General features: G+C 43.1%; 1 protein-coding gene across 1 annotated transcript in view; it reads left to right on the forward strand.

Annotated features, from left to right (window-relative positions):
* Window positions 1-458: 458 nt before the first annotated feature.
* LOC120528398 (tripartite motif-containing protein 16-like) overlaps window positions 459-25,825 on the forward strand; it is a 41,049-nt gene continuing 15,682 nt past the window's right edge. Inside the window, exons 1-2 of the mRNA XM_039752554.1 lie at window positions 459-1,063; window positions 6,067-6,162. Coding sequence (XP_039608488.1) covers window positions 482-1,063; window positions 6,067-6,162 — 678 coding nt within the window. The 5' untranslated portion in view covers window positions 459-481. The remainder of the gene's footprint in view (window positions 1,064-6,066; window positions 6,163-25,825) is intronic.

A 25,825-nucleotide genomic window follows, 5' to 3' on the forward strand; every position in this document is an offset into this window, starting at 1 on the left:
AAATGTTTCCTTTTCTTTTTACTTCTCCGCTGCCAAGCGCGGGTATTTTGCTATATATATATATATATGACAACAACACTCATATCAATGACAAAACAATTACATTAACAATCATGTTACTTTATTTTTAAAATGTTTCCTTTTTTTTTCATAACTTCTTTAACACACTACTTCTCCGCTGCGAAGCGCGGGTATTCTGCTAGTGTAATAAATAAATAAGAAATACTGACATAAATTAAATCCCCTGTGACAGGTCATCTCTTCTCTCACTTTGTGGTCTTCACTCTCTGAGCTCCTGTCTCACATTAACTGATCATCCTCAGTGTCTCCTCAGATGTTCTCTCTGTGAGCTTTCTGCTTTCTCATTAAATCTCATCCTCCTCCTCCTCACTGACCACAGACAAACTTTCTGTTTGGTTTCTTCACAAGTTACTTCCTTGTTTGTCTGACTGATTCTCTCTACCTGACTCTCCTCAGACTGATGATGGCTGAAGCCCAGCTGTTTGTATCACAGGACGAGTTCACCTGCTCGGTGTGTCTGGACACCCTGACTGACCCCGTCACCATCCCCTGTGGTCACAATTTCTGTCTGAAGTGCATCACTGACTACTGGGATCAGAGCCAAGTGCGCAGCTGTCCTCAGTGCAGACACACCTTCATGCTGAGGCCTACTCTGCAAAGAAACACTCTGCTGAATGAAGTCATCAGGAAATTAAAGAAGACGGCACTCAGTTCTCTGCCATCTAAGAATTATGCTGGCCTTGGAGACGTGGAGTGTGATGCCTGTACTGGGAAGAAGTTCAGAGCAGTGAAGTCCTGTCTAACCTGCTTGGCCTCCTACTGTGAGACTCACCTGCAGCCTCACTTTCAAATAGCAGCCTGGAAGGGACACAAGCTGGTTGATCCTGATAGAAATCTGAAGGAGAAACTCTGTGTGAAACATCAGAAAAGTCTGGAGATGTTTTGCAGAACCGACAAGACATGCATCTGCATGATGTGTGGAATGACTGAACACAACAGTCATGAAAAGGTTGAGCTGAAGACGGAAAGAGAAGGAAAACAGGTGAGTGGGGTTTAGTGTTTAATAGAAAATCAATACAAAAGGAGTTAAGTGATACACAAATGTAGTTTGGCAGAGAAATCTGTTCCTTCATGTTGAGGAGTCTCAATTTGCTTGTATAGGACAGTAGGGAGCTGGAGCCTATCCTGGTGAGACTGTGTGGAAGACATGAAACAGTCCAGGATGAGATACACAGTGTGATCCATGGACAGTTGAGTGAGCTGAGTGCTCTCATTAAACTGAGCAGAAGTTCTTTGTGTTCTGATCACTAGTGTCTTGAGTACCTCAGGCCTCTCTAAGAGACACGTTACACTCACATGTCAGTTAATATTCATGTCTGGGATTAGATCTAAAATTCTTATAATATACATAGAAGTGGCTTTGTAATAAAGATGTTCTCACTTTATTAAGTTATTAAGTAATTCTGCACATAATTAGTGATCAGACATAATTACATTTAGTCATCTGCTTGATAATTACACCGTATGATTGTGAGATGGACAACATAAGAAATTTGGCAAACAAATGGAGATCATCAAGCCCATTATTTTTGCTAATAAGTTTGCTGTCACAAAATCTCCTCCAGATTCTTCTGTTGTCAAGATTGTCAAGATTTCTTCTTAAACTCCATGTCTCAGTAGTTTGCTACTCAGTTCCACAACACTTTGTGTGAAGAAGAGCTTTCTGGCTCCAGTTTTAAATGCATGTCCCCTTAATTTCCATTAATGTCTTTGAGAATGTGATTCACCCTTAAGAAGAAAGAATTCTGCTGGGTCTGCTTTATCGATGCCTTTGAGAATTTTAAATACTGTGATGAGGTGCTCACGCTGTCTCCTCTGCTCACACTAAACAGGTTTAACTCTCTGAGTCTGTCACAGTTGGCCTTGTCCTGAAGTCCTGGGATGTCCATGGCTGCTCTCATGTGCTCAGCTTCATGTGCTGCTTTCTCTTACTTCTGTTTCACTTGAATATCAGCACCTCAGAAGATTCAGACACATTTTTAGAAGTCCTGTGTAGCTCCTCACATAAACTGCTCCAAGGCCTCTTGATTGGCTGACGTTTCTTCATTTATGAAGTCAAAGGATTCTAATTTGAGAGGCCAGGCTGCTACTCCAAGAAAGCAAACATTTAGCAAGCAACATTTTAAACAGTTGTTGTATTTATGGGCTGTTCTACTGTTTTTTAAATTTATTTGAATCACTTAACTAATTGATGGACTATGGTGGAGAATCTGATGTTCACGACTGGTCTCTTTATGTCATCTATTTTTTAACTGTTTGTTCATTTGGGTCAATTCCTGAGATGCCCCAAAGGTAAACATCTGGTTTAAAATTTTCAGCAGTTGTTTAATTTATTTATCCTAAAGTGTCTGAGTTTCCAAAGGTTCTGTCGTGTTTGGATGAGGAAGAAGCATTTGGCAGAGTTGAATGAGGATATTTGTGACCTGAATTGTGCAAATTTGATGTGGTCTCAATGTTTGTGCATGGATTAAGTTACCATACAGCAGTTCAGAAGTCTTGATTTGTTTAAATAAAATCCATTGTGACTCTTTCAGTTTAGACTGTGGAACCAGACAGGGATGTCCATTATCACCAAAGCTTCTTATAGTTGCTATTGAACCCATAACTGTTCTTTTCCAGAAGCACTCAGAGGTAATAGACATCATAATGAAAGGTGTTGAAAAGCAAAATGTCTTGACTGGTGCGCTTTATTGCAAATCCATACCTGACATTGTTCATTCATAGTCCACCTCTTTTAAAATGCCGTAATGCTTCCATGTTTGCTGACTTTTCCTGCCTTATACGCCCTTCTTTTAAACCTAACACCCTGCCACTCAACTGTCTACCAGTTGGTCTCTTTTAGACTTTAACACATTTGCATCACTAGAATTGACCCGTTTTGGGTTTTCTTTATACCTTTCAGTCCACACCTTCTGATCTCTTGATCCTAACAGATGGATGACCAGTACCTCTGAATTCTGTCCTGTTTATTACAGAATAAAGACTCTGGACAGGCTGCTTCTTCTCTCTTTGGTGTTTAAATATTCTGTGTTAATAAATAGACAGGAATTACACTGATGAACTCTGTCTGTACTTCATAGGGTTTCCCAGTTAATATTTGGATAATAAAGTCCACCTTTACTATCATATGATCTGTAAATCTGCATTTTTTAAAATTGTTAAAAACTAGAGATATTTTTTCATTTTGCAGTATTATTTGTATTGTTCTCCTCAATGCAGGCTCAGTTCACTGGAGACAAGCTGACAGTTGAAATACAATTACAAACTTCACAAATTACAACATGTACACACATAAGTATAAAGATTAAACAGACATTAAACAAAGCAACTTCAACTGAGTAACATAAAATGATCAAACAGGACACATCCATTAATATCATCATTCAGACATGGCCAGTTAACAAAAGAGGAGAGGAAAACAAAAACTACAACTGTCAGCAAATCTGGAGGAAATAAACCTCTTGAAGTTCAGCGGCCATTATGAACAGACAGAAGTCAGACATGTCTGAAGACTTCAGGCTACTGGCACTCCACCTCCTGCTGGTCCTTCTACCATACATGTCTGTGCTGGGTAGGCTAATCAGTCCTTCAACTCTTCAATTCCAAGGCTCCCGATTTCTCAGGTGTCTTAGTCATCGGCTACTAAACAGCTTGGCAGTGGAGAAGAGGAAGAGCAGAATACTGAAATGAGAAAAGAAACAGAATAGAGAAGGTTTAGTCATAGTTCATGATGATTACATCACCTAACACTTTTATACAAATGACTAACAGAGACGTAATAAGCACAGCTAGCAGTGCTTTATTAATTCCCCTTGGGATTAATAAAGTATCTATCTATCTATCTATCTATCTATCTATCTATCTATCTATCTATCTATCTATCTATCTATCTATCTATCTATCTATCTATCTATCTATCTATCTATCTATCTATCTATCAACAGCTATGCCAGTCTAAAGTGGTGAGTCCTCAGCCTGAGAGTGAAGTGGCATCTCTTATATGAGCAGGCCGATCAGTCCACAGATTTGAGACCATGCAGCATAAAGTTCAAACACCCTCTGCTGTTTTAGTAATCCTTGGACTCTTTAGTAGACTGAAATCATGAGATCTTAATGTGAACTCTGGTGTGAATGTGCAGATAACTTCAGATACATACAGTAAGAGGAGCCTCAGCCATTTAAAGCTGGATATGCCTGTTTGACACTCCTATCTGTATTTGGTGGTCTGTAGCCCACTCCTAAAGTCAGGCCTGTACCCTTGAAGCATTTGGTTTTTAATGAAATTCTACACTACTAACACACACTGTCATTTCTAAATCTTGTGTATCCATTTCTGTTCTTGGCCTCCCTTGGCCTTAATCAAGTTTTATTTCCTGCCATTCATTTGTTTTCTTTTTGATGACCTCGCGTATTCAGATCTCCTATTTAAAATGCATTGCCAATTTGATTTTGACTTATCCACTGTAGTCAAGACATTTCAAAGTTACCTTTTACACTTTTATTATTCTCACGGCCTGTTTGGCTTCATGAACTTCTAACCTTGGTCTTTCATAAACTCACTGTCAACTACACACTCCTGTTATTTTTGTTCACTTTCCCTCTCATTTGAGGTTTTCACTCTTTTGTAACTTACTCTTATTATTATAATAATAATAATTTTAATTTATTAGTCTTATGTTTCTGCTGTGCAGTCCTCTAGTTTTATTCTATATTTGTTTTTTGTATTAGTAATATATTTTTTACTTTACTTTTTACTTCCTATTAATATCCAGCCCAGGTTATCCCTTCATCTTATTAATATCACTGCCTGTTTCTCATCATGAGTTTGTAAACCTTGACTTCTTAAACTCCTTGTTAAAAGTCCACAACTGACTTCCTTGTTTGTCTTCCCATAACATCAGTGGATCCCATGCCAGGGGTGCAGCTGCCATCTGCTGTAAAAATCATCCCGATGCCCCTTAGCCCCGTGCCCCTCCATCTTAAACCCAATGTGAGCCTCATGTTAAACTCTCTGATCTCTCCAGTCCTCCCAGGAGTGTCTTGTGTCACAGACAGCACTTCTGATAAGACCACCGGGTGTCTTCTACTCCTAATCTTAGCTCCTCCATCTTCACTCTTTTCTTACACAATTGCCACCCTGCTCTTACTTTTGTCACTTACTGTGACGTTGACAATGACACCTGGATCTACGCCTCTCTGTAAAATAGCCAAGCCACATGCCCTCCAAGGCATAAAGCAGCCCACTGTGTGCGACTCGTTTGCTCTTCTTCATGTTTGAACTCGGAGTTAGTTATCTTTCACTTGTGTTATTATTTCTTTCTCTGATCTTCAGTTATAATGTTTTCTTTAAGTATTTCTATTATTGACTCCTTTGATTTATTGTCAGATTTTTCTGAGCTCATTAAACTCCTCTTCAGATTTCACTTTTTACTGAACTCCTCAGACTCACTAGTGTCTTCTCGGCCTCAGTTATCTCACTTGACTCCATAAAATGACCAAACACTTGATAAAGTTCTCACAAGTCTCAACTCCACAATGGTCTTGTTGGTCCTACAATTGCAGTCCTTAGCCATCCGAGGTCTCCTGGGTTTGCAGGTTTCTTCAGTTTTTATTTGTGAACCTCTGATATCCTGGTTGTCGATGTGATGTCCTCTCAGTCTCAAGGTCTGACTCATACACCAGTGAGCCTTCAGACTGTCTCCTTTATTTGAAGCTCTCTTCAAGCCAAACTCCATCTTGAATCAAACTGTTAAATGAAACCTTTATTTGAATATTTGTGTGACATTCATATTTGTTTCATTAAATCTCTGAGTGTCACCTGCAGTGTCAATATGAAGACAACTGTGACAGAAACAGTAAGTTGTATCATGGAATGTGAAACAAATGTGTTGTACAAATTGAATTACTGAAAATGACACCACGAGCTGAGAAAGTGGAAGAGAATTCTGATAAGACCCCTATATGTCTTCTTGTGTGTCGAAACAGAAACAGCTGGTGGCAACACAGAGTGAAATTAGGAAAAGACTTGAAGAGAAAGAGAAGAAACTGAAGGAGACGAGGAGGACAGTGGAGGAGATGAAGGTGAGTGGAATTAAGACAACACTTCATATCAAAGAGAGGAGTAAAAATAAAAGGACTGTGAGAGTTTTTGGTGATGACGTGTGAGGACAGAGAGATGGAGAAGGAGAGAAGATGGTTTATTGTGTCCTTCATGGCGTTTCACTGCTGACAGCATTTCATGTTTTAGTTATTAGAAATTCAGACGACAAGACCCTCATGTCCTCAGGTTTCTCATTCCTCCACTTAAAGGTGACTTCACTCCACTTAACAATAACTCATAATGAAGGTCGGCACTGATGTTCTGAGTTGGATCAGTCGACACAACATTCCCTAATGGACTTTCTCTGTTCATTTTGATATGTCACAGCTTTACTGGACTCCATAAGTGAAGGTGTTAGGCTGCTGGACTGAGTGCTGATAACGCGTACCTCCACCTGTTTACATGCTGATCTGCTGAAACTGGCCGATTGCTGCCACTCACCTTCCTAAACTAATATAAGAACAGGCCAGTATCAGCCCATGAAGAGTCCTGCTGTATATTCATCTATTGATATCATCAGCTCTAAATAGTTAAATGAATGTATACAGTAGGTGTCAAAAAGACAGTTATAAGGAAATTTCAGAAAAGAAGGAAAAAATAAACAATTAAAAAATAAAGACACAAAAATGAAAATGACAATGACATTCAACACACAATAACCACCATACATGTGAATAAAAATATACAGAGTGAAATACACACCTCAACCGTTTCTGAAGTTCACACAATACTCCAGAGTTCAAGTTGTCTGATTATAATGTGGAAATGAATTGTAGAAGATGGCCAGTGAAAGAATCTGAAAATTTAAATGTAAAATGTTTTCCTAGTCAGTCCTGAGCCATTATAATAAAATGACTGCAGTGAGCTCACTGAGTCTGCTATTTGGGATTAAATTCAAGATTCACATCCCTGGCGACGATCGCTGACCCTCACCTATTTAGACAGGTCTTCAAAGACGGAGTGCCTTTTAACAGATGCTGCTCTGTTTAGCGAGTTCTCACGTCTTTTTACTCCAATTGTTGTTCTCTTTCTCCTTTCATATAATGGTGTGATTTATGCAAATTCCGATTACAACCAGTTGTCTAGTCTTCAGGTGTTCTGCTGCTGTCAATTACTCATCCATTCCTCAAACAGGATGAATGGACTATCTTCGTACCCACATAAGCAGACCAGACAGACAAGTGTCAAACACACAACATTTTCTATGTAGTGGAGCTACAATTTAACCATTCATATTTTATGACAAAGGACAGCAAGGTGGTGCGGTGGTCTCTTCTGTTTTTTAGAATATTTAGTTGTAACAAGATTCTGTATTTGTCACTATAGTGCTTTCTTTAACTTGCATCCTGACTTTTGCAATCATTTCAATAACTTCTTTCGTGTTAATTTTAATCTCCTCCTGTCTACAAGTTATGCTGAAGAGAATTTTTCTCAGCATTTCCTTGCCATAATACACTTTCAGTGTGCGAATGATGCCCAAATCCAATGGCTGAAGCACTGCTGTGCAATTGGGTGGGAGGAATTCATCACGAACATTATCTAAATGTGGAAGCATGTTCTGTGCAGCACAGCTGAATCATCCTTTACTTCTTATTCATATTGTGAGGCTTCTGAACTCTTTTGGGACCCTCCCCACTCCCCACCCAAAGGGAACGTCATGCTAAAGTGCGTCCCGAAGCGCGATTGCAGCATCTGTGGAAGATTATTTGTCCATTGCCGGGGCAACAGCAGGCTCACAGCACTTCAGTGAAGCACCAAAGAAGCAAATCATAAAAGATCATTGGCACGCTATAAGTCCCTGTCTTGCACCCAAAAACACGAGGCTGAGTCTCAGTACTTTAGCAAAAGCAGCTTTATTCAGCTTGAAACAGGAACGGCACACTTATTTATTGTAGCATGATCTGCCACTCTGCTATACACAGACACAGCAGTCAGGCAGGGTTGTGGCCAGATCAGTGACAAAGTAAACCTGTTATCTGCATTTACAATGTTCCTTTCATCACCCATCAAGACCTTTTCTGTATGCTTTGGTGAAGAGCCGCCCTGGCAACAGATAAACAGTCTTCCACAGACTCTTCGGTGTGTTGTCCCATTGACGGAGGTCCCAAGAGAGTTTACAAACCTCACATTTTCTTGAATGAGTGCCGCATTAATAGGAATGTTTCTTGAATGAGCATCACTGAACCACATAAAAACTGTCTTCAAATGCAGCATTTCACATACATTTGAAACTAGAGATTTTTCTTCTTTTTTTGTTCGGTCTTTCAAGAAAGTTGACAGTGTCGATGGCAAAATTCAGAATTCACTGGCAACGTCTTTTTTCTTCTTTCTGCAATCAAGAGCTGCAAAAATTGTTTTTTTCTAATATGAACAGTTAGCGTTTTTTCGTATCTGCTGTTTCTATAGGGGGGTGACATTGAGTTAAATTCCAATGGATGTTTTTCAAATGTTGATGAGCAATAAGCAAAAGGTATCACAGAAAACCACAGGAAACAAAAATTGCAAAAAACAGTACAAGGAAAGTTCGAAGAAAGAATGTTACAATGTTTCTGTTTAGGGATCATTGTGCACAACTGAGCTGCGGCCACAGAACTAACAATTCTGTGGATGATTCCTTCAGGTCACTTCACTGTAATGAAAGTATCTGCTGAATGTATTTCATAGTAACAAGATTTCTATAGAGGGTGGGGCAGCCACCCGTACATTATCCCTGGCTGTAATGGGTTTGTTATTTGTAGACAGGTCTGTCTCTGATGGAGTCCAGATATAAACTGCTAGAGGTTTGGGAAGATGGCGGTTTTAACTGACAAGACCGGAAGTGATGTAGGGGAACTAAAAGTCACTTCTTCTGGCGTCATCGAAGGCACTGGAACCAGAAGTAAAGTTGTCCTAGATGCTGGAACCAAAAGTGACGTCAGCCTAGGCGCCGGAAGAGGAAATGATGTCTTCAGCGATGAGTCAGACAGGTTTTCCCAAGGCTGATCTGCAGAGATAACAAGAGAAGGCTTAATGCTCCCCACCATCCCCGGGCCTGCCGTGGAATTACCTTTGCTTGGTCCATACAATATCCTCATACTCGCACATGCGACAATGCATATATATATATATATATATATATATATATATATATATATATATATATATATCCTCTTTAATAAAACCCCTGTGTGTGTCCAGGTGTTCATGTGTGTCATCTGGTGAAGTGCGCATGTTTGGGGCTGCAAGTGTTCAGTCTCTCCCTGCGTATTCCCTGTGCAGAGAGAGAGAGACGGAGAGAGACACACACAAGTGTGTGCGCGAGAGAGATACACACACACTGACACACAAACACACAGGCGCGTGATAGAGAGACACACACACAGGTGCACGAGAGACACACACACACACAGGCGCGCGAGAGACACACACACACACGCGTCCGCGTGCATTGTTGCAATGTTACTTTTCTAAGTTGTTTATTAAATTACGGATTTTTCAAATGTTCATTTTTTTCCCTGTGCTTAAAACTCATTAAAAAAAAGTGTTTTTAGCAAGTGGTTCGTAGCACTATAGTGCAAACTCTTGCAGTGTTAGTTTTCTCTGTTGTTCAAGGTTTTCTCACTGTTATTCAATGTTTTTACATTTAGTTTACTATTACACTGTGCATTCTATGGTATAATTAACTATATTTGTGCTTAAAAATCTTTAAAAAAAAATGGTATGGTCTGGAACGGATTAATTGTATTTACATACAATCCTATGGGGAAAATGACTTCGGTTCACGACCAAATCGGGTTTCGACCAGAGTTTTGGAACGAGTTATGGTCGTGAAACGAGGTTCTACTGTATTACTGTGAGAGAAAATTACAGGCATTTTACGGAAATAAAAACCAGTATTACTGTGAGGGAAAATTAATGGCACACAATACAGTGACGCATATTACACCCACATACAAGGTCCCTTGCATTTTATATAGACTGTTCCGACTAATGTTTTTGAACTACTGTTCTAGCACCTGTTATTGTAACGGGCTTAATGTCTAGTATGTGTATATATATATATATATATATATACACTAGGGGGCTTTGCCTCCTGCTAGCTTTGCTTACCAATCCCCATTTTTGGTTTTCTGGATACACAATTTTAAGATTTTTTTTTCTTTGAATTGTTGCTATTTCATTAGTTTCACTTTTATTTCAGAACGTCTGTAAAAAAAATATTTGGAATCTTTCCTGTCCCAATATGCTGAATCTTTTAAATGAGGTCTGTGAGACTTGTGTTTAATGACTTTGTACCATAATTTAGGATAGGTTTCTCTGTTTGGAATTTCAGCACAGACAAAACGATCGACATCATCATCAGCAGTTAATCATTTTTTTTTGCAAAGTAACCAATAAATGAATGTGAGGTGAACCCCGATTTTGAAATTCCTGGACTTAAACTTCAAAGCCTTACAATATTTGCATACTTCTGACATATCACCTATGTCCATATATTCGATCTCTATTTGCCTTTTTGTTATTTCTCTGAGTAATAATTTCTCTTTGTCTGCACCAATGCGATCTTTACTTTCTTTGTTTTGACCCTGTCGTTTTTTTCTGCTTTCATATTCTGTATCTTGCTCTGCATGTGTTTTGTGCCTATGTTTTTTTTGTCTTTTGAATTCCAGTTTTAATTATCTCTAACCTCTTTATGACATTTTACTTTGTTTTCTACTCTTTTATTTCTGACCTCGCTTTATCCTGCTTTTTTCAATGACAATAATTTTACAATGAGTGATAATTTCCTTTTGTTTGCACTACTGTGATATTTACTTTCTTTTTTCTATACTTTCTAATTTTCCTACTTTCATATTCTTTTACCCTTTAACCGCCAACACCCTAAATATTCCCCATGCCGGGTGAAATCTGAACAATTTTCGTTTTTTTACATTTTTACATTTATTCAAGCAGTATTTGCCACTAAATGTTGTGCAAGTTCTAGAAATGGGCAAACACGTAATAAAACACAAAAATGTACATTTTCTCAGGCTTCTGGATTTAGTGTCTACTACAAAACAGAACAGTCAAAGCTATCGAAGTATTTCGGTCAATCATAGTTTAATTCCCAGTATTTGAGTTTGCTGTGCCACAGGCCAAAGCAGGGAACTGCACAAAGTCCTGGATTGCTGGGACACTTTGAGCAGAAGGTCTTGACGTCTCTACGTTGACCCTTCTTTGAACATACACAACAGCGTGCCTGTGGCTTGGTCCGAGTTGTTGTTGGTTCGAGTTTGTCCGGAAAGTGACGTTCTGTGAGCCTCACCACTGCTTCTACTCTATCTGCATGTTGTTCTTCACCAGAGAAAATGAAGTCTGCAATGACGTCATGTTCAAACTGCAGAAATGTTTTTGTGCCTCCATTTTTCTGGTACAGAATGTGAGCATTCAGCATTGCCATTTGGAGCAGATGAACTGATAACTTTTTATACCACTTCATAGTTTTTCTTGCAGCCGAATAGGGTTCCAATACTTGGTCCTGCTTGTCAACAGCACCCATGTTGCTGTTATATTCAATGATGCATTGTGGCTTGTAACGGACATCAGTAGGTGATGGGCGTCCTCTTCTGCGGGGAGCCTCCTGCACAGACTCATTGTGCTGAGTTGTTAGCATGTGAACATCTTTCTTGTCTCGAAATTTCAGCACAGCAATGGGCCACTGTGGTATGCAATGTGCTGACCGGTGCTGGCGCTGAATTGCGAACTTCTGGAGGGACCCTGTTAGAACGAATTGTGCCACATGCTGTAGTTTTACGATGATGAAGGTAATGGAACAGCCTACAACTGGAGTACCAGTTATCCATCCAAATGGTGTACCCATTGTCCAATGGTGGTAGGGCAAGGTACACAACAATCTTCTCTGAAAGTCCAAAGTCCTTACATTCGTCTGGCAACACTGCTGAAATACTACTCATAGGATTCTCTTTGCTAGTGTATACACGAAATCTATAAATGTAACCTGAATTCTCAGCTAAGCAAAACATCTTGATACCAAACCGTGCCCTTTTCAATGGTAGATACTGTCGAAACTGTAAGCGGCCCTTCCACAACAATAAACTTTCATCAACTGCAACTGACGGGCCTGGTACGTAGGGCAACTGAAATGTTTCAAATAAATGGTCAATCAAAGGACGTAGCTTGAACAAGCGGTCACGGTTTGGATCTTTCTTATCTGGCTCATTGCTGTTGTCATTCAAATGAAGGAATTTCAGCAGCAAAGAGAATCGGTTACATTTCATGATAGTTGCAAAAATAGGTGTTGCATACATAGGATCTGTAGACCAGTACATCTCAATATCTGGTTTTCTGACATCAACATCAAAATCTCAATGAATTTTTTCATTTCGTTTTCATCAATGTCTACCCAAGTATGAACACGGGAATGTGGAGGTAAATTGGGATTTTTCTCAATAAACTGTGCTGCATACAGATTTGTTTGATGAACAAAATGTCTGATCAAGTCAGGTGACACAAACAGCTCATAAAACTGCTTAGCAGTGTAATTGTTTACATCAACAATAAACCCACACGTTGCCTCAAACGGATACAGAAATGGTAGTTCACCATGGGCAGCAGTCCAGTTGAGATGCTGCGGATACACCCACTCATCGCTATCATCCGATGCGTCGTCATTCACAGTATCATGCAGCGCACGTTGCTGATCATCATTGTCGCTAAAATCTTCTTCAGTACTGCTAAAATCGTGATCAGAATCATTGTCCAAAATCGCCTGCAAAACCTCACTTGAAGTCAGTTTACGTTTCGCCATATTCACAACTTTCACTTTCGAATCACAAAGTAAAGAACGGTTATTTCCGCCCAATACAACCATAGAGTTCTCGAAATACAATGTAGTAATAATACCCACGCCATACCGTTAGTTATACTACGCGCCAGGCATTCATATAACCATAAGCAAATGTGCCGGATAATTCTAGCAGTAAGGCGTCAGCAATAACGCTACGATGCCGGATATATCCGGCAGAGGGCGGTTAAGAGGTTAACTTTCTCCACATGTGTATCGCGACGCTTTTTTGAGCCTTTCGAATTCCAGTGCTTTCATAATCTCTAACCTGCTCTGCCTATGTATCACGCCAATGTTTGTGAACGTCTTTATGAAGTTCTACTTTGTCTTTTACTCTGTCTTTTAATTCTGAGCACGATTGGACATGCTTTTTTTCAGTTCCACTTGTTCCGGGCTGATAATTACTTTCCTTATTTTCTGAATTTGCACCTAGAATATTCTTTTTCTTTTTTTCTCACCAATGCTTTTGAGTCTCTTTTCTTCATGCTGCTTTCTTCTTTGCTTAGTCGTTGGTGTTTCATTTATAACGTATTGTCCTTATATGCTTTATATGCCCTTAGAGCCCTGGATCTGTGTGTGCTCAATGCTTTTGTTTTGCTGCCCGTTCAAGAATCTCATGTTCTATGTCATCGCGAGATGGTCCTGGGTCAATCTCTTGGCACAAACATACAGTGCATCTGGAAAGTATTCACAGCGCATCACTTTTTCCACATTTTGTTATGTTACAGCCTTATTCCAAAATGGATTAAATTCATTTTTTTCCTCAGAATTCTACACACAACACCCCATAATGACAACGTGAAAAAAGTTTCCTTGAGGTTTTTGCAAATTTCTTTAAAAAAAAAAACTGAGAAAGCACATGTTCGTAAGTATTCACAACCTTTGTCATGAAGCTCAAAATTGAGCTCAGGTGCATCCTGTTTCCCCTGATCATCCTTGAGATGTTTCTGCAGCTTAATTGGAGTCCACCTTTGGTAAATTCAGTTGATTGGACATGATTTGGAAAGGCACACACCTGTCTATATAAGGTCCCAGAGTTGACAGTTCATGTCAGAGCACAAACCAAGCATGAAGTCAAAGGAATTGTCTCTAGACCTCCGAGACAGGATTGTCTCGAGGCACAAATCTGGCGAAGGTTACAGAAAAATGTCTGCTGCTTTGGAGGTCTCAATGAGCACAGTGGCCTTCATCATCCATAAGTGGAAGAAGTTTGAAACCACCAGGATCCTTCCTAGAGCTGGCCGGCCATCTAAAAAGAGCGATCGGGGGAGAAGGGCCTTAGTCAGGGAGGTGACCAAGAACCTGATGGTCACTCTGTCAGAGCTCCAGAGGTCCACTGTGGAGAGAGGAGAACCTTCCAGAAGAACAAACATCTCTGCAGCAATCCACCAATCAGGCCTGTATAGTAGAGTGGCCAGACGGAAGCCACTCCTTAGTAAAAGGCACATGGCAGCCCGCCTGGAGTTTGCCAAAAGGCACCTGAAGGACTCTCAGACTATGAGAAACAAAATTCTCTGGTCTGATGAGACAAAGATTGAACTCTTTGGCGTGAATGCCAGGCGTCACGTTTGGAGGAAACCAGGCACCGCTCATCACCAGGCCAATCTCTACTGTGAAGCCTGGTGGTGGCAGCATCATGCTGTGGGGATGTTTTTCAGCGGCAGGAACTGGGAGACTAGTCAGGATAAAGGGAAAGATGACTGCAGCAATGTACAGAGATATCCTGGATGAAAACCTGCTCCAGAGCGCTCTTGACCTCAGACTGGGGTGACGGTTCATCTTTCAGCGGGACAACGACCCTAAGCACACAGCCAAGGTATCAAAGTAGTGGCTTCAGGACAACTCTGTGAATGTCCTTGAGTGGCCCAGTCAGAGCCCAGACTTGAATCCAATTGAACATCTCTGGAGAGATCTTAAAATGGCTGTGCACCGACGCTTCCCATCCAACCTGATGGAGCTTGAGAGGTGCTGCAAAGAGGAATGGGCGAAACTGGCCAAGGATAGGTGTGCCAAGCTTGTGGCATCATATTTAAAAAGACTTGAGGCTGTAACTGCTGCCAAAGGTGCATCGACAAAGTATTGGGCAAAGGCTGTGAATACTTATGTACATGTGATTTCTCAGTTTTTATTTTTAATAAATTTGCAAAACCTCAAGTAAACTTTTTCACGTTGTCATTATGGGGTGTTGTGTGTAGAATTCTGAGGGAAAAAATGAATTTAATCCATTTTGGAATAAGGCTGTAACATAACAAAATGTGGAAAAAGTGATGTGCTGTGAATACTTTCCGGATGCACTGTATATATATATATATATATATATATATATATTCAAGGCATTCATAGTCTGAATCACATAGTCTGATTGTATGGGTGGTTACCAACCACAAGCGTTACCTGATAGGTAACCACCCATACAATCAGATTATGATTCAGACTATGAATGCCTTGAATGTAATTACCCCGATCTACAAACTGTCAAGTAAACGAACCACACGCCGTGGCGCATCGTTAGGGGCTTCGCCTCTAATGCTGACGTCCGAGGTTTAATTCCCGAGAGGGAGTGCAGTGAGTGTGTACACCTGATGAGCCCAGAATTAGGGTGAAACACGTGTCGTGTACTCTTTGCATTATTTGACAGTAAAACTATTTTCAACTACATATATATATGTATATATATATATATATATATATATATATATATATATATATATATATATATATATATATATATGTATATATATATGTATGTATGTATGTATACACACACACAATGTTACAGGCACCATAACGTTTTCTACAGCTTCTCCAGACTGACAAGACCAGAGATGACGTAGGGGAACTGGAAGTGTGACCTTCTTCTGAAGTCATCGTAGGCACCAGAACTGGAAGTGATGTCGTCCTAGGCACCAGAACCGGAAGTTACATCTTCAATGCTGTGTCAGACAGATTTTCCTGTGGCTGGTCTGTAGAAATAACAGGAGAAGGTTAAGTGCACCTCGCCATCCCCTAGCCTGGCGTGGTCCATACAACGTCCTCCTACTCACATGTGCATGACATGGCCCCTCCACTTCAGCCTTTATTGCCTCAGAAATTCTGTATGAGCATTCTTGGAGTATAACCCAAGCTTTCATCTAATTTATGAGTGAATAGAGAGCAGGGCTGTCCGGAGGAGGGTTCGGGATCCCTGTCCTTCCATGGTTTCAGCAAACTGACATTATAAATCTGCTCGCTGGGACAATGATTTGGTTGTTTCACCAGATAATCAACCAGCCCCTTCCTCTCCTTAACTACATGGGCTCTGCCAATGATCCATTAATTTAGAGTGCGAGGTAGGAACTAAAAACATGACCCAATCTCCCACGCGGAATTCCTGAAGAGATGGCCCATGGTTATAACATTGGACCTGGGCTGCTTGCACCTTTTCGATGTGCGTTTTTAGTATGGGTCCAATTTTTTCAAATCTATCACATAACTGCGCAATATATTCCAAAATATTTGTATAAGGGAGGGTGTCTTCCTCCCAGTTTCTTTTAAAATATCTAATATGCTCCGGTGTTGTCATCCATATAATAATTCAAAAGGCGAGAACCCTGTGGAGGCTTGTAGGACTTCCCAATATGCAAAAAGGATGAGGGGGAGGAGCTTATCTCAGTTCCTTACACCCTCATTGACTACCTTGCATAACATCTGCTTCAGAGTTTGATTGAACCTCTCCACTAGACCAGGGGTGCCCAATGCGATCGCAATCGACCGGTAGATTGCAAAGGTAGTGCAGGTAGATTGCGTTGCATTCAAAAAATATATATAAATATATCCTTCCTATGGCATTTGCCACTTGATTGACATACAGGGTGGCCAGTCTGAGATCTCTTTTCTTCTAACACACTGGTCATCCTGCACGCACGATCAAACTCACGATCTACTGCAAAACTCCGGCTGTGATCAAGTTAGTCTTCCAATTTATATCGACTAAAGAAGGGATTTAAAAAAAAATTGTTTGGGGAGGGTATGGGCTGGATGAGGAATTGGAAGAGGATTTTTTTCTCTCACAATGTCACAATTGAAGTGCGTTTGTCTGATCTGTCAATCTATCATTGCTATTCCAAAGAAGGAAAATGTGGAAAGACACTTTCAAACTGTTCATAAAAACTACTAAACTGACTTCTTTCTGAGAAAGAGAAAGGAGAGGGAACTAAAATCGCAGTTAATCGGACAGCCGTCAGTTTTCACTTGGCTGAATTCAAAAGCTCCTTGACTGCATTATTCTTATTCTTATTCTACTTATTTATGTGAGTCAGCCTTTTACCACATGAAGATTATTCAATCCAAATACTGTAGTGACGATAAATGTATTGAATTGTTATTGTGCCATAAAGGTTATTCAGTTATGCAAGGTACGACAACATACCTAACTACAAAGAGGACTATTTCATTTATGTTAGGTAGAATGCCCAGAGGGGACTGGGTGGTCCCGTGGCCTGGAACCCCGGCAGATTTTTTTTTTTCTCCATCCGTCTGGAGTTTTTTTTCTGTTTTTTCTGTCCACCCTGGCCATCGGACCGTACTCCTTTTCTATGTTAACTAATGTCTTATTTTAATTTCTTATTTTGTCTTTTATTTTTCTTTTATTCAGTATGTAAAGCACTTTGAGCTACTTTTTGTATGAAAATGTGCTATATAAATAAATATTGTTGTTGTTGTTGTTGATATATTTTATGTATAAAGTATACTCAGTATATATATATTGTAGCAACCCGGCAGTCAGCGCTGGCGGAGTGACGCCTTGTGGGTAAATTATGTAAATAGTTGTGGGGAATTTATGGGAAATTTATGTGAAAGCTTATTGTTGTGTAAAGATTAACTAAGTTCGTAATTGTCTTTCCTGTTGTAAATGTTATATGTGTTTGTGTTCAGCCCGGTGGGGTGGGTTGGGATATCGCCGTCTGGGGTTGTAAAAATGTAAATAGATACCGCCGTTAAGAAATTTCGTTTTGCTGTTGACCTTGGCAGTGGTTAAGCGGATGAAATTGAGCTTTGTTTACTGTCTATCTGTGAATAAAAGGATACAACAGGACAGAGCTGTATTTATTGCTAAGATTTCGTCTAATCAATTAATGCCGAGACACTCGGAGTCGCGCGGTGTATGGGACACGAGTGCTCGTTACTTTAAGAGCTGGGTACAGCTGCGTGCCGAGACACTCGTAGTCGTGCGGTGTATGGGACACGAGTGCTCGCTACTTAAAGAGCTGGGTACAGCTGCGTGTTTAACGCTGGCAATCCGCTAGCCGACAGCTTAGGAGAGGTGCACGGCAGAGATCGGCTTTAAAAACTTCAAGACTCGACCACGGGTCACTACATTGGTGTCAGAAGTGGGAGACCGGGCTGTTTAGAAGACGCCGTCATGGAACAGAGTCTTGAAGAATTAGAGCGTGCCATCTTGGAGAACAGCGTTACGTTAGAGCGCCTGATCAGCGGAGCTGTGCGGAGAAAAGCGGCAGACCGGCCTGATGGTACCAGTATTCCCCGGACAGTGTTGCGATCTTCTGAGCACGGCCAGAGGGGCTGTCGGCTGCCGCAGCGATACCCCAGGTTACCAGTCGGACGGTCCGCTTCTCACGGTCACCTGCTAAGCTGCCGCGATACAGCGGATTGACTCCTTTAGAGCCATACCTCTCACAAGTGGATCTGGCCGCGATACACAATGAGTGGAACCACGAGGAAGCTGCGACACACTTGGCCCTTGCCTTGGAGGGTCCCGCACTTCAGGTACTCATTGATCTGCATCGAAGAGTGTCGTGATCTTCAGGCTCTCACGCTGCTCTCACCCGTCGCTTTGGACAAAGAACTTCAGCAGAATGCAGCAGAGACAAGCTGACTAGCCGGCGTCGGCATGAAGGTGAGAGTATAGGAGCCTTTGCCGCTGGCGTCAGGGTATATACACGAAAAGGTTACCTACTTTCTCGACAGCAGTGAGGAAGAACTCACTTCATGCTTTCCTGCGGGCCTCACACCAGAGCGTCTTAGCCAGCATGTCTGTCTATCGTCACCCGAGATTTGAGCGAGGCACTAAAGAGGCTGAGCGGGTTGAAGATACTACAGGCTGAGTCACCAACAAGAAGAGCCACGACCGAGTCGACTAACAAGAGCCGTTGAGCGAAGGGGGAAGGGGACCTGTCTGAGGTAGTGGAGGTCAGCGCGCCCAATCAACATCAACCCCGACAGAGACAACGAGTGGACTGCTGTTTTCGATGGGAGAACCAGGACACTTTGCCAGGGATTGCCCTGCCCCAAGTCCGTTGCCTCGTACAGCATCACCGCGGGAAGCGACATCGGGGTGAGGCCGTGAGGGGCCCTCGCTCCGTTTTCAGCACCCCTCAACAAAGACTGCTTCAAAGTTGGGCTGTGGATTTTCCACTGGACTATACCTAGACTGCACTATTGATGGACGGCCATGCAGTGCCTTAGTGGACACGGGTCCACTATTTGTTTGCTAAGAAAAGGAGTGTTGCCAGAAACAGCTAGTCTTCTTCCGAGGGCTGGACCCCACAAATAGCGAACTACGCACGGTTCGGGTGAGCGGACAGTAATGCCGGAAAGAAACTGTTATCTGTGATGGTAGGGACGAGCCAGACCAACCACGAATTCTGGCTTGCGGACATTAAAGACCAGTGCATTATTGGGTTGGACTTGTTGGCCCACTGGGGAGCATGTGTTGATGTGTCTAGGGCCGTCCTCTGCCTAGGTAATGAGACTGTGTCGCCCAATCGGGCTGGAACCGTCCTGGAAGGGCTGCTGGCTTGGATTTGCCTGGATACCACGGCTCACGGCTCCCGACGTTGTTCAGAAGATGCAGAGACTCAAGGGGACCCCAGGAGAATGTTGCAGCTCAGACCAGTGCTTCCCAACGGTTTCCTCACGCGACCACCCATCAGCTGAGACAGTTGCGCTGTAGAGGAATTGGGCGTCGAAGTGGGGAACATCTGAGCAGCGCACAGCAGGAGCAACTTCAACAACTATTGAGAGACTTTGTGGACATTTTGCGGCTCGAGAGGAGGACTGTACTAGAGCGAATTTAGTGAAACACCACATAGACACTGGCCATGCCGCTCCCATTCGTTTGCGCCCCCACCGATTGCCTCTTGCGGCGTCAAGCTGCCGAGGAAATGATTTGTGAGATGGCAGCCAACGCGCGTATTGAGCCTTGGACAGCCCCTGGGCTGCACCAATGGTCATGGTACGGAAGAAAGGGGGTTGGCGCCCCTGTGTGGACTTTCGAGGTTAAGCGAAGTCACTCGAAAAGACTCATACCCACTGCCACGCATCGATGATGCATTGGATTATGTGGCTGGATCCTGTTGGTTCAGCACCTTGGACTTGCGCAGTGGGTATTGGCAAGTGGAACTGGCACCAGAGGACCGACACAAAACCGCATTCACCATAGGGCAAGGGCTGTGGCAATTCAAGGTGATGCCGTTTGGACTGTGTAACGCACCGGCCACCTTTGAAAGACTGATGGAGCGGGTCTAAAGACATTCCCGAACCCGATGTGTGGTCTATCTGGACGATCTGTTAATCCATGCCAGAGACTTTGATCAGGCTGTCCACAATTTAAGGGAAGTCTTGACAGCCATTAGTAGCGCCGGGTTGCGGTTGAACCCGCAAAATGTAACCTCCTCTCCCGACAGACTCAGTTTCTGGGACATGTGGTTAGCGAGTGGGTGGCTACCGACCCAGCAAGGTGACTGCCGTGAGCAACTGGCCCCCACCAGCCAACATCACCGAGCTGCGGAGCTTTCTGGGCTTAGCCTCATACTACCGAGATTCGTGAAAACTTTGCAACCATTGCTAGCCCCTTGCACCAGCTGACGAGTAAGGGCCAACAGTTTGGGTGGGCGGAGGACTGCGCCGCTTCCAACAACTAAAGCTGCTCTTACCAGTGCACCTGTCCTGGCTTACCCTGACCCCAACCAACCCTTTATTTTGGACACTGACGCTAGTAATGTGGGGTTGGCAGTACTCTCCCAGAGGGGAGACGGAGAGAGAGTGGTGGCCTACTATAGCTGCAGCCTCAGTCGGCCGGAGAAAAATTACTGCGTTACCGGCGGGAGCTATTGGCAGTGATCCTGGCAGTGCGACACTTCAAGCCTTACCTTTTGGGCACTAAGTTTACGATTCGAACTGACCATGCTAGCCTTACATGGCTGTTAAACTTCCGGCAACCTGAGGGCCAGGTGGCAAGGTGGATAGAAATACTTCAGGAGTATGATTTCGAGGTGCAACACGACCAGGGCGGCAGCATGCAAATGCTGATGCCCTCTCCAGGCGACCATGCATCTCTCGACTGTCGATATTGCCGCCGGCAAGAAGAAAGGGTATGGGACCATCATCAGCAGCAGCGGGCTAGAGGACACTGATGGAGCAGGGAACCATTCACCATCGACCAGTTACGCAACTACAGCAGCGACCAAGTGCTAGAGAAGGTAAGGGGTTGGCTGGAGACCCAGGAATGCCCGATTGGCAAACCGTATCTTCCCAGGGCGGAACTCAAGTTGTTACATTCTCAGTGGGGCAGCCTGGAGTTGCGATGGTGTGATCTACAGAATATGGCAGGCACCAAGGGGGTACTGACCGTTTGCAACTTCTGGTTCCCCAGGCTTTACGCACAGCGGTCCTCCGTTGGGTTCATGGAGCAGCTGGATCTGGGCACTTTGGAAATGCAAAGACAGTCGTCGGCTGCGGCAGCGATTCTATTGGCCGGATGTCGACAAGATCGCGGAGATGCACGTCCACTGCTGTGGCGTTTGTACGCGCAGAAAGGACCTGGCCAACGCTCTCACGCGCCACTACAACAGTATCTTGTCGGGCTCCCATGGAAGGATTGGGGTAGATGTACTGGGTCCTTTCCCTATCACAGAGGCGGAAATCGTTTTGTTTTGGTGGCGATGGACTACTTTACTAAATGGCGGAGGCATATGCCATTCAGATCAAAGTGCCTCCACAGCCGCTCAAAAATTGCTGGATGAAATGTTCACTTTCGATTGGGTGCGAATGAACTGCACAGCGATCAAGGGCGGAACTTTGAGAGCCGTTGTTTAAAGAGGTGTGTCAGCGGCTGGGGTGAAGAAGACCGGACCACTCCCCTTCACCCTCAAGCGATGGACTGGTCGAGCGGTTTAACCGCACCTGGCCGCCCAACTTGCGATCCTCACTAGTCAACACCAGAGACTGGGACCAACATTTGCCTCTGGTCTTGTGGGCGTATAGGGCGGCTGTTCAGGAATCGAGTCAGTGCACACCGGCGGGGCTGATGTTGGAAGAGATCGCCGCCGGTGGACTTGGTGTTTGGCTCACCCCTGAGCCTGAGCTTGTTGGTGGTCCGGCGGACTATGTTAGGCGATTGAAAGAGCGACTGGACACTGTACACCAACTGGCCAGAGAGGCCTAGAGGGAGCTGGAGCCCGCCAGAAGCGGGCATATGACACTTCGGGCATGGTCCAACCCTGAAGCAAGGGGACAAAGTGTGGGTGTTTTGCCCCAGAGGAAGCGGGGTTGTCCCCAAAACTGACACACCATTGGCAGGGACCTGGAGAAATTTTGGATGCAATTTGGACGTGGTTTTCAGTCCGAATGCCTGGGCGGGGCAGGCGGGTGGTGCTGCATAAAGACCGTTTGGCACCATACCACCCATTGGCCCCAGCACCAGAAAGACTTGAGAACCAAAGCAACTCTCCAACATCCACCCTCGGTGCGAGACAGACCTTGACAGTCTCAGGACTGAGCCTGGCACGGTGATGAAGAGTCAGGCAGGCCCAAGCGTGTCCGCCGCCGGCCAGGACATTTATCAGACTTTGTTTGTGAAAATTAGGGTTGTGGGGACATTAACCCTATTTGGCTGTGTAGCAACCCGGCAGTCAGCGCTGGTGGCGGCCTTGTGGGTAAATTATGTAAATAGTTGTGGGGAATTTATGGGAAATTTATGTGAAAGTTATTGTTGTGTAAAGATTAACTAAGTTCGTAATTGTCTTTCCTGTTGTAAATGTTATATGTGTTTGTGCTCAGCCGGTGGGGTGGGTTGGGATATCGCCGTCGGGGTTGTAAAATGTAAATAGATACGCCGTTAAAAATGTCGTTTTGTTGTTGACCTTGACAGTGGTTAAGCGGATGAATTTGAGCTTTGTTTACTGGCTATCTGTGAATAAAGAGATACAACAGGACAGAGCTGTTTTATTGCTAAGATTTCGTCTAAGCAATTAATGCCGAGGCGCTTCGTAGTCATGCGTGTATGGGACACGGCTTTCATTACTTAAGAGCTGGGTACAGCTGCGTGCATAACGCTGGCAATCCGTTAGCCGACAGCTTGGGAGAGGTGCACGGCAGAGATCGGCTTTAAAAACTTCAAGACTCGACCACGGGTTGCTACAATATATATATATATATATATATATATATATATATATATATATATATATTATATATATATATATATATACATATATATATATACATATATATATATATATATATACATATATATATATATATATATATACATATACACTGCTCACAAAAAATTAAAGGAACACTTTAAAGAAACACATTAGATACATCAGATCTCAATATGAAGTTGGATATCTATACAAATTAACGACAGGCAATGTCTTAGGAACAAAAGGATGCAAGTCTTTTTAATGGAAATAAAAGTTTTCTGCCTACAGAGGGCTCAATTGTGTAGACACCCTCAAATCAGAGTGAAATGAAGATGTGGCAGGCTAGTCCATTTTATCAAAAACTTAATTTCTGCTACTCAAAATGCTTTTCAGTATCTTGTGTGGCCCCCACGAGCTTGTATGCATGCTTGACAACGTCGGGGCATGCTCCTAATGACGACGGATGGTGTCTTGTGGCATTTCCTCCCAGATCTGTATGAGGGCATCCCTGAGCTGTTGTACAGTCTGAGGAGCAACCTGGCGGCGCCTAATGGACGAAACATAATGTCCCACAGATGTTCTATTGGGTTTAAGTCAGGGGATCGTGAAGGCCATTCAATTGTTTCAATTCCTTCATCCTCCAGGTACTGCCTGCATACTCTTGCCACATGAGGCCGGGCATTGTCGTGCATTAGGAGGAAACCAGGACCTACTGCACCAGCATAGGGTCTGACAATGGGTCCAAGGATTTCATCCTGATATCTAATGGCAGTCAAGATGCCGTTGTCTAGCTTGTAGAGGTCTGTGAGTCGCTCCATGGATATGCCTCCAAGATCATCACTGACCCACTACCAAACCAGTCATGCTAAACGATGTTACAGGCAGCATAATATTCTCCACGGCATTTCCTGACCCTTTCACGTCTTTCACATATACTCAGGGTGAACCTGCTCTCATCTGTGAAAAGCACAGGATGCCAGTGGTGGACCTGCCAATTCTGGTATTCTATGGCAAATGCCAATTGAGCTCCCCGGTGCTGTGCCGTGAGCACAGGGCCCAGTAGACATTTGGGCCCTTGGGTCACCCTCATGAAGTCTTTCTGGTTGTTTGGTCAGAGAGATTCACACCAGTGGCCTGCTGGAGGTCATTTTGTAGGGCTCTGGCAGTGCTCATCCTGTTCCTCCTTGCCCAAAGGAGCAGATACTGGTCCTGCTGATGGGTTATGGACCTTCTATGCCCTCTCCAGCTCTCCCTAGAGTAACTGCTTGTCTCCTAGAATCTCCTTCATGCCCTTGAGACTGTGCAGGGAGACACAGCAAACCTTCTGGCAATGACACGTATTGATGTGCCATCCTGGAGAAGTTGGACTACCTGTGCAACCTCTGTAGGGTCCAGGTATCGCCTCATGCCACCAGTAGTGACACTGACTGTAGCCAAATGCAAAACTAGTGAAGAAACAGTCAGAAAAGATGAGGAGGGAAAAATGTCAGTGGCCTCCACCTGTTAAACCATTCCTGTTTTGGGTCGTCATCTCATTGTTGCCCCTCTAGTGCATCTGTTGTTAATTTCCTTAACACCACAGCAGCTGAAACTGATTAACAACCCTCTGCTACTTAACTGACCAGATTAATATCCCATAAGTTTCATTGACTTTATGCTGTACTCTGATTAAAAAGTGTTTCTTTAATTTTTTTGAGCAGTATATATATATATATATATATATATATATAGCATTTTTAATGTAGGTAGATCATTTCGACCTGGTCATTTTAAAAGTAGCTCGCAAGCTGAAAAAGTGTGGGCACCCCTGCACTAGACCATTAGTTTGAGGATGATATACCTAGGTCTACAAATGCTTTATTTGTAGTAGCATGGCAGTCTCCCTGAACGTCTGTGAGGTAAAAGTTGTCCCTTAATCCATTAGGATTTCTTTAGGAATGGCGTCTCACGCAAAGACCCCTACCAATTCCCGTGCAATCGCTTTTGAAGTAGCTGAGCATAGCGGAACAGCTTCAGGAAACCAGGTAGCATAATCTACCAGGACCATTATATATTTATGACCCTTGCCTGTGGATTCTAGGGGTCCCACCAGATCGACCCAAATACCTTTAAAAGGGACATCAATTAAAGGTAATGGAACTAGAGGAGCACAGTCCCTCCTAGGAATCTGCCACAATTGGACCTCCTCATTAATTCAAGGCCAAAAGAATCTGAGCTTAATTTGCTCAAGTGTTTTCTCGGGGCCCAAATAGAACTGGGTATGTGCTAATTCACAAACTTGTCGGAGGTAAATTTGTGGTACTAACAACAGGGACCTGACCTCTCGCTCGTGTTTTGCTACCCAATACAACAAATCATTATTCAGCACAAAGTGAGGACCCTGTGGAATGGAAT

The sequence above is a fragment of the Polypterus senegalus genome, chromosome 4 (genome assembly GCF_016835505.1).
Source record: "Polypterus senegalus isolate Bchr_013 chromosome 4, ASM1683550v1, whole genome shotgun sequence".
NCBI classification, from domain to species: Eukaryota; Metazoa; Chordata; class Cladistia; order Polypteriformes; family Polypteridae; genus Polypterus; species Polypterus senegalus.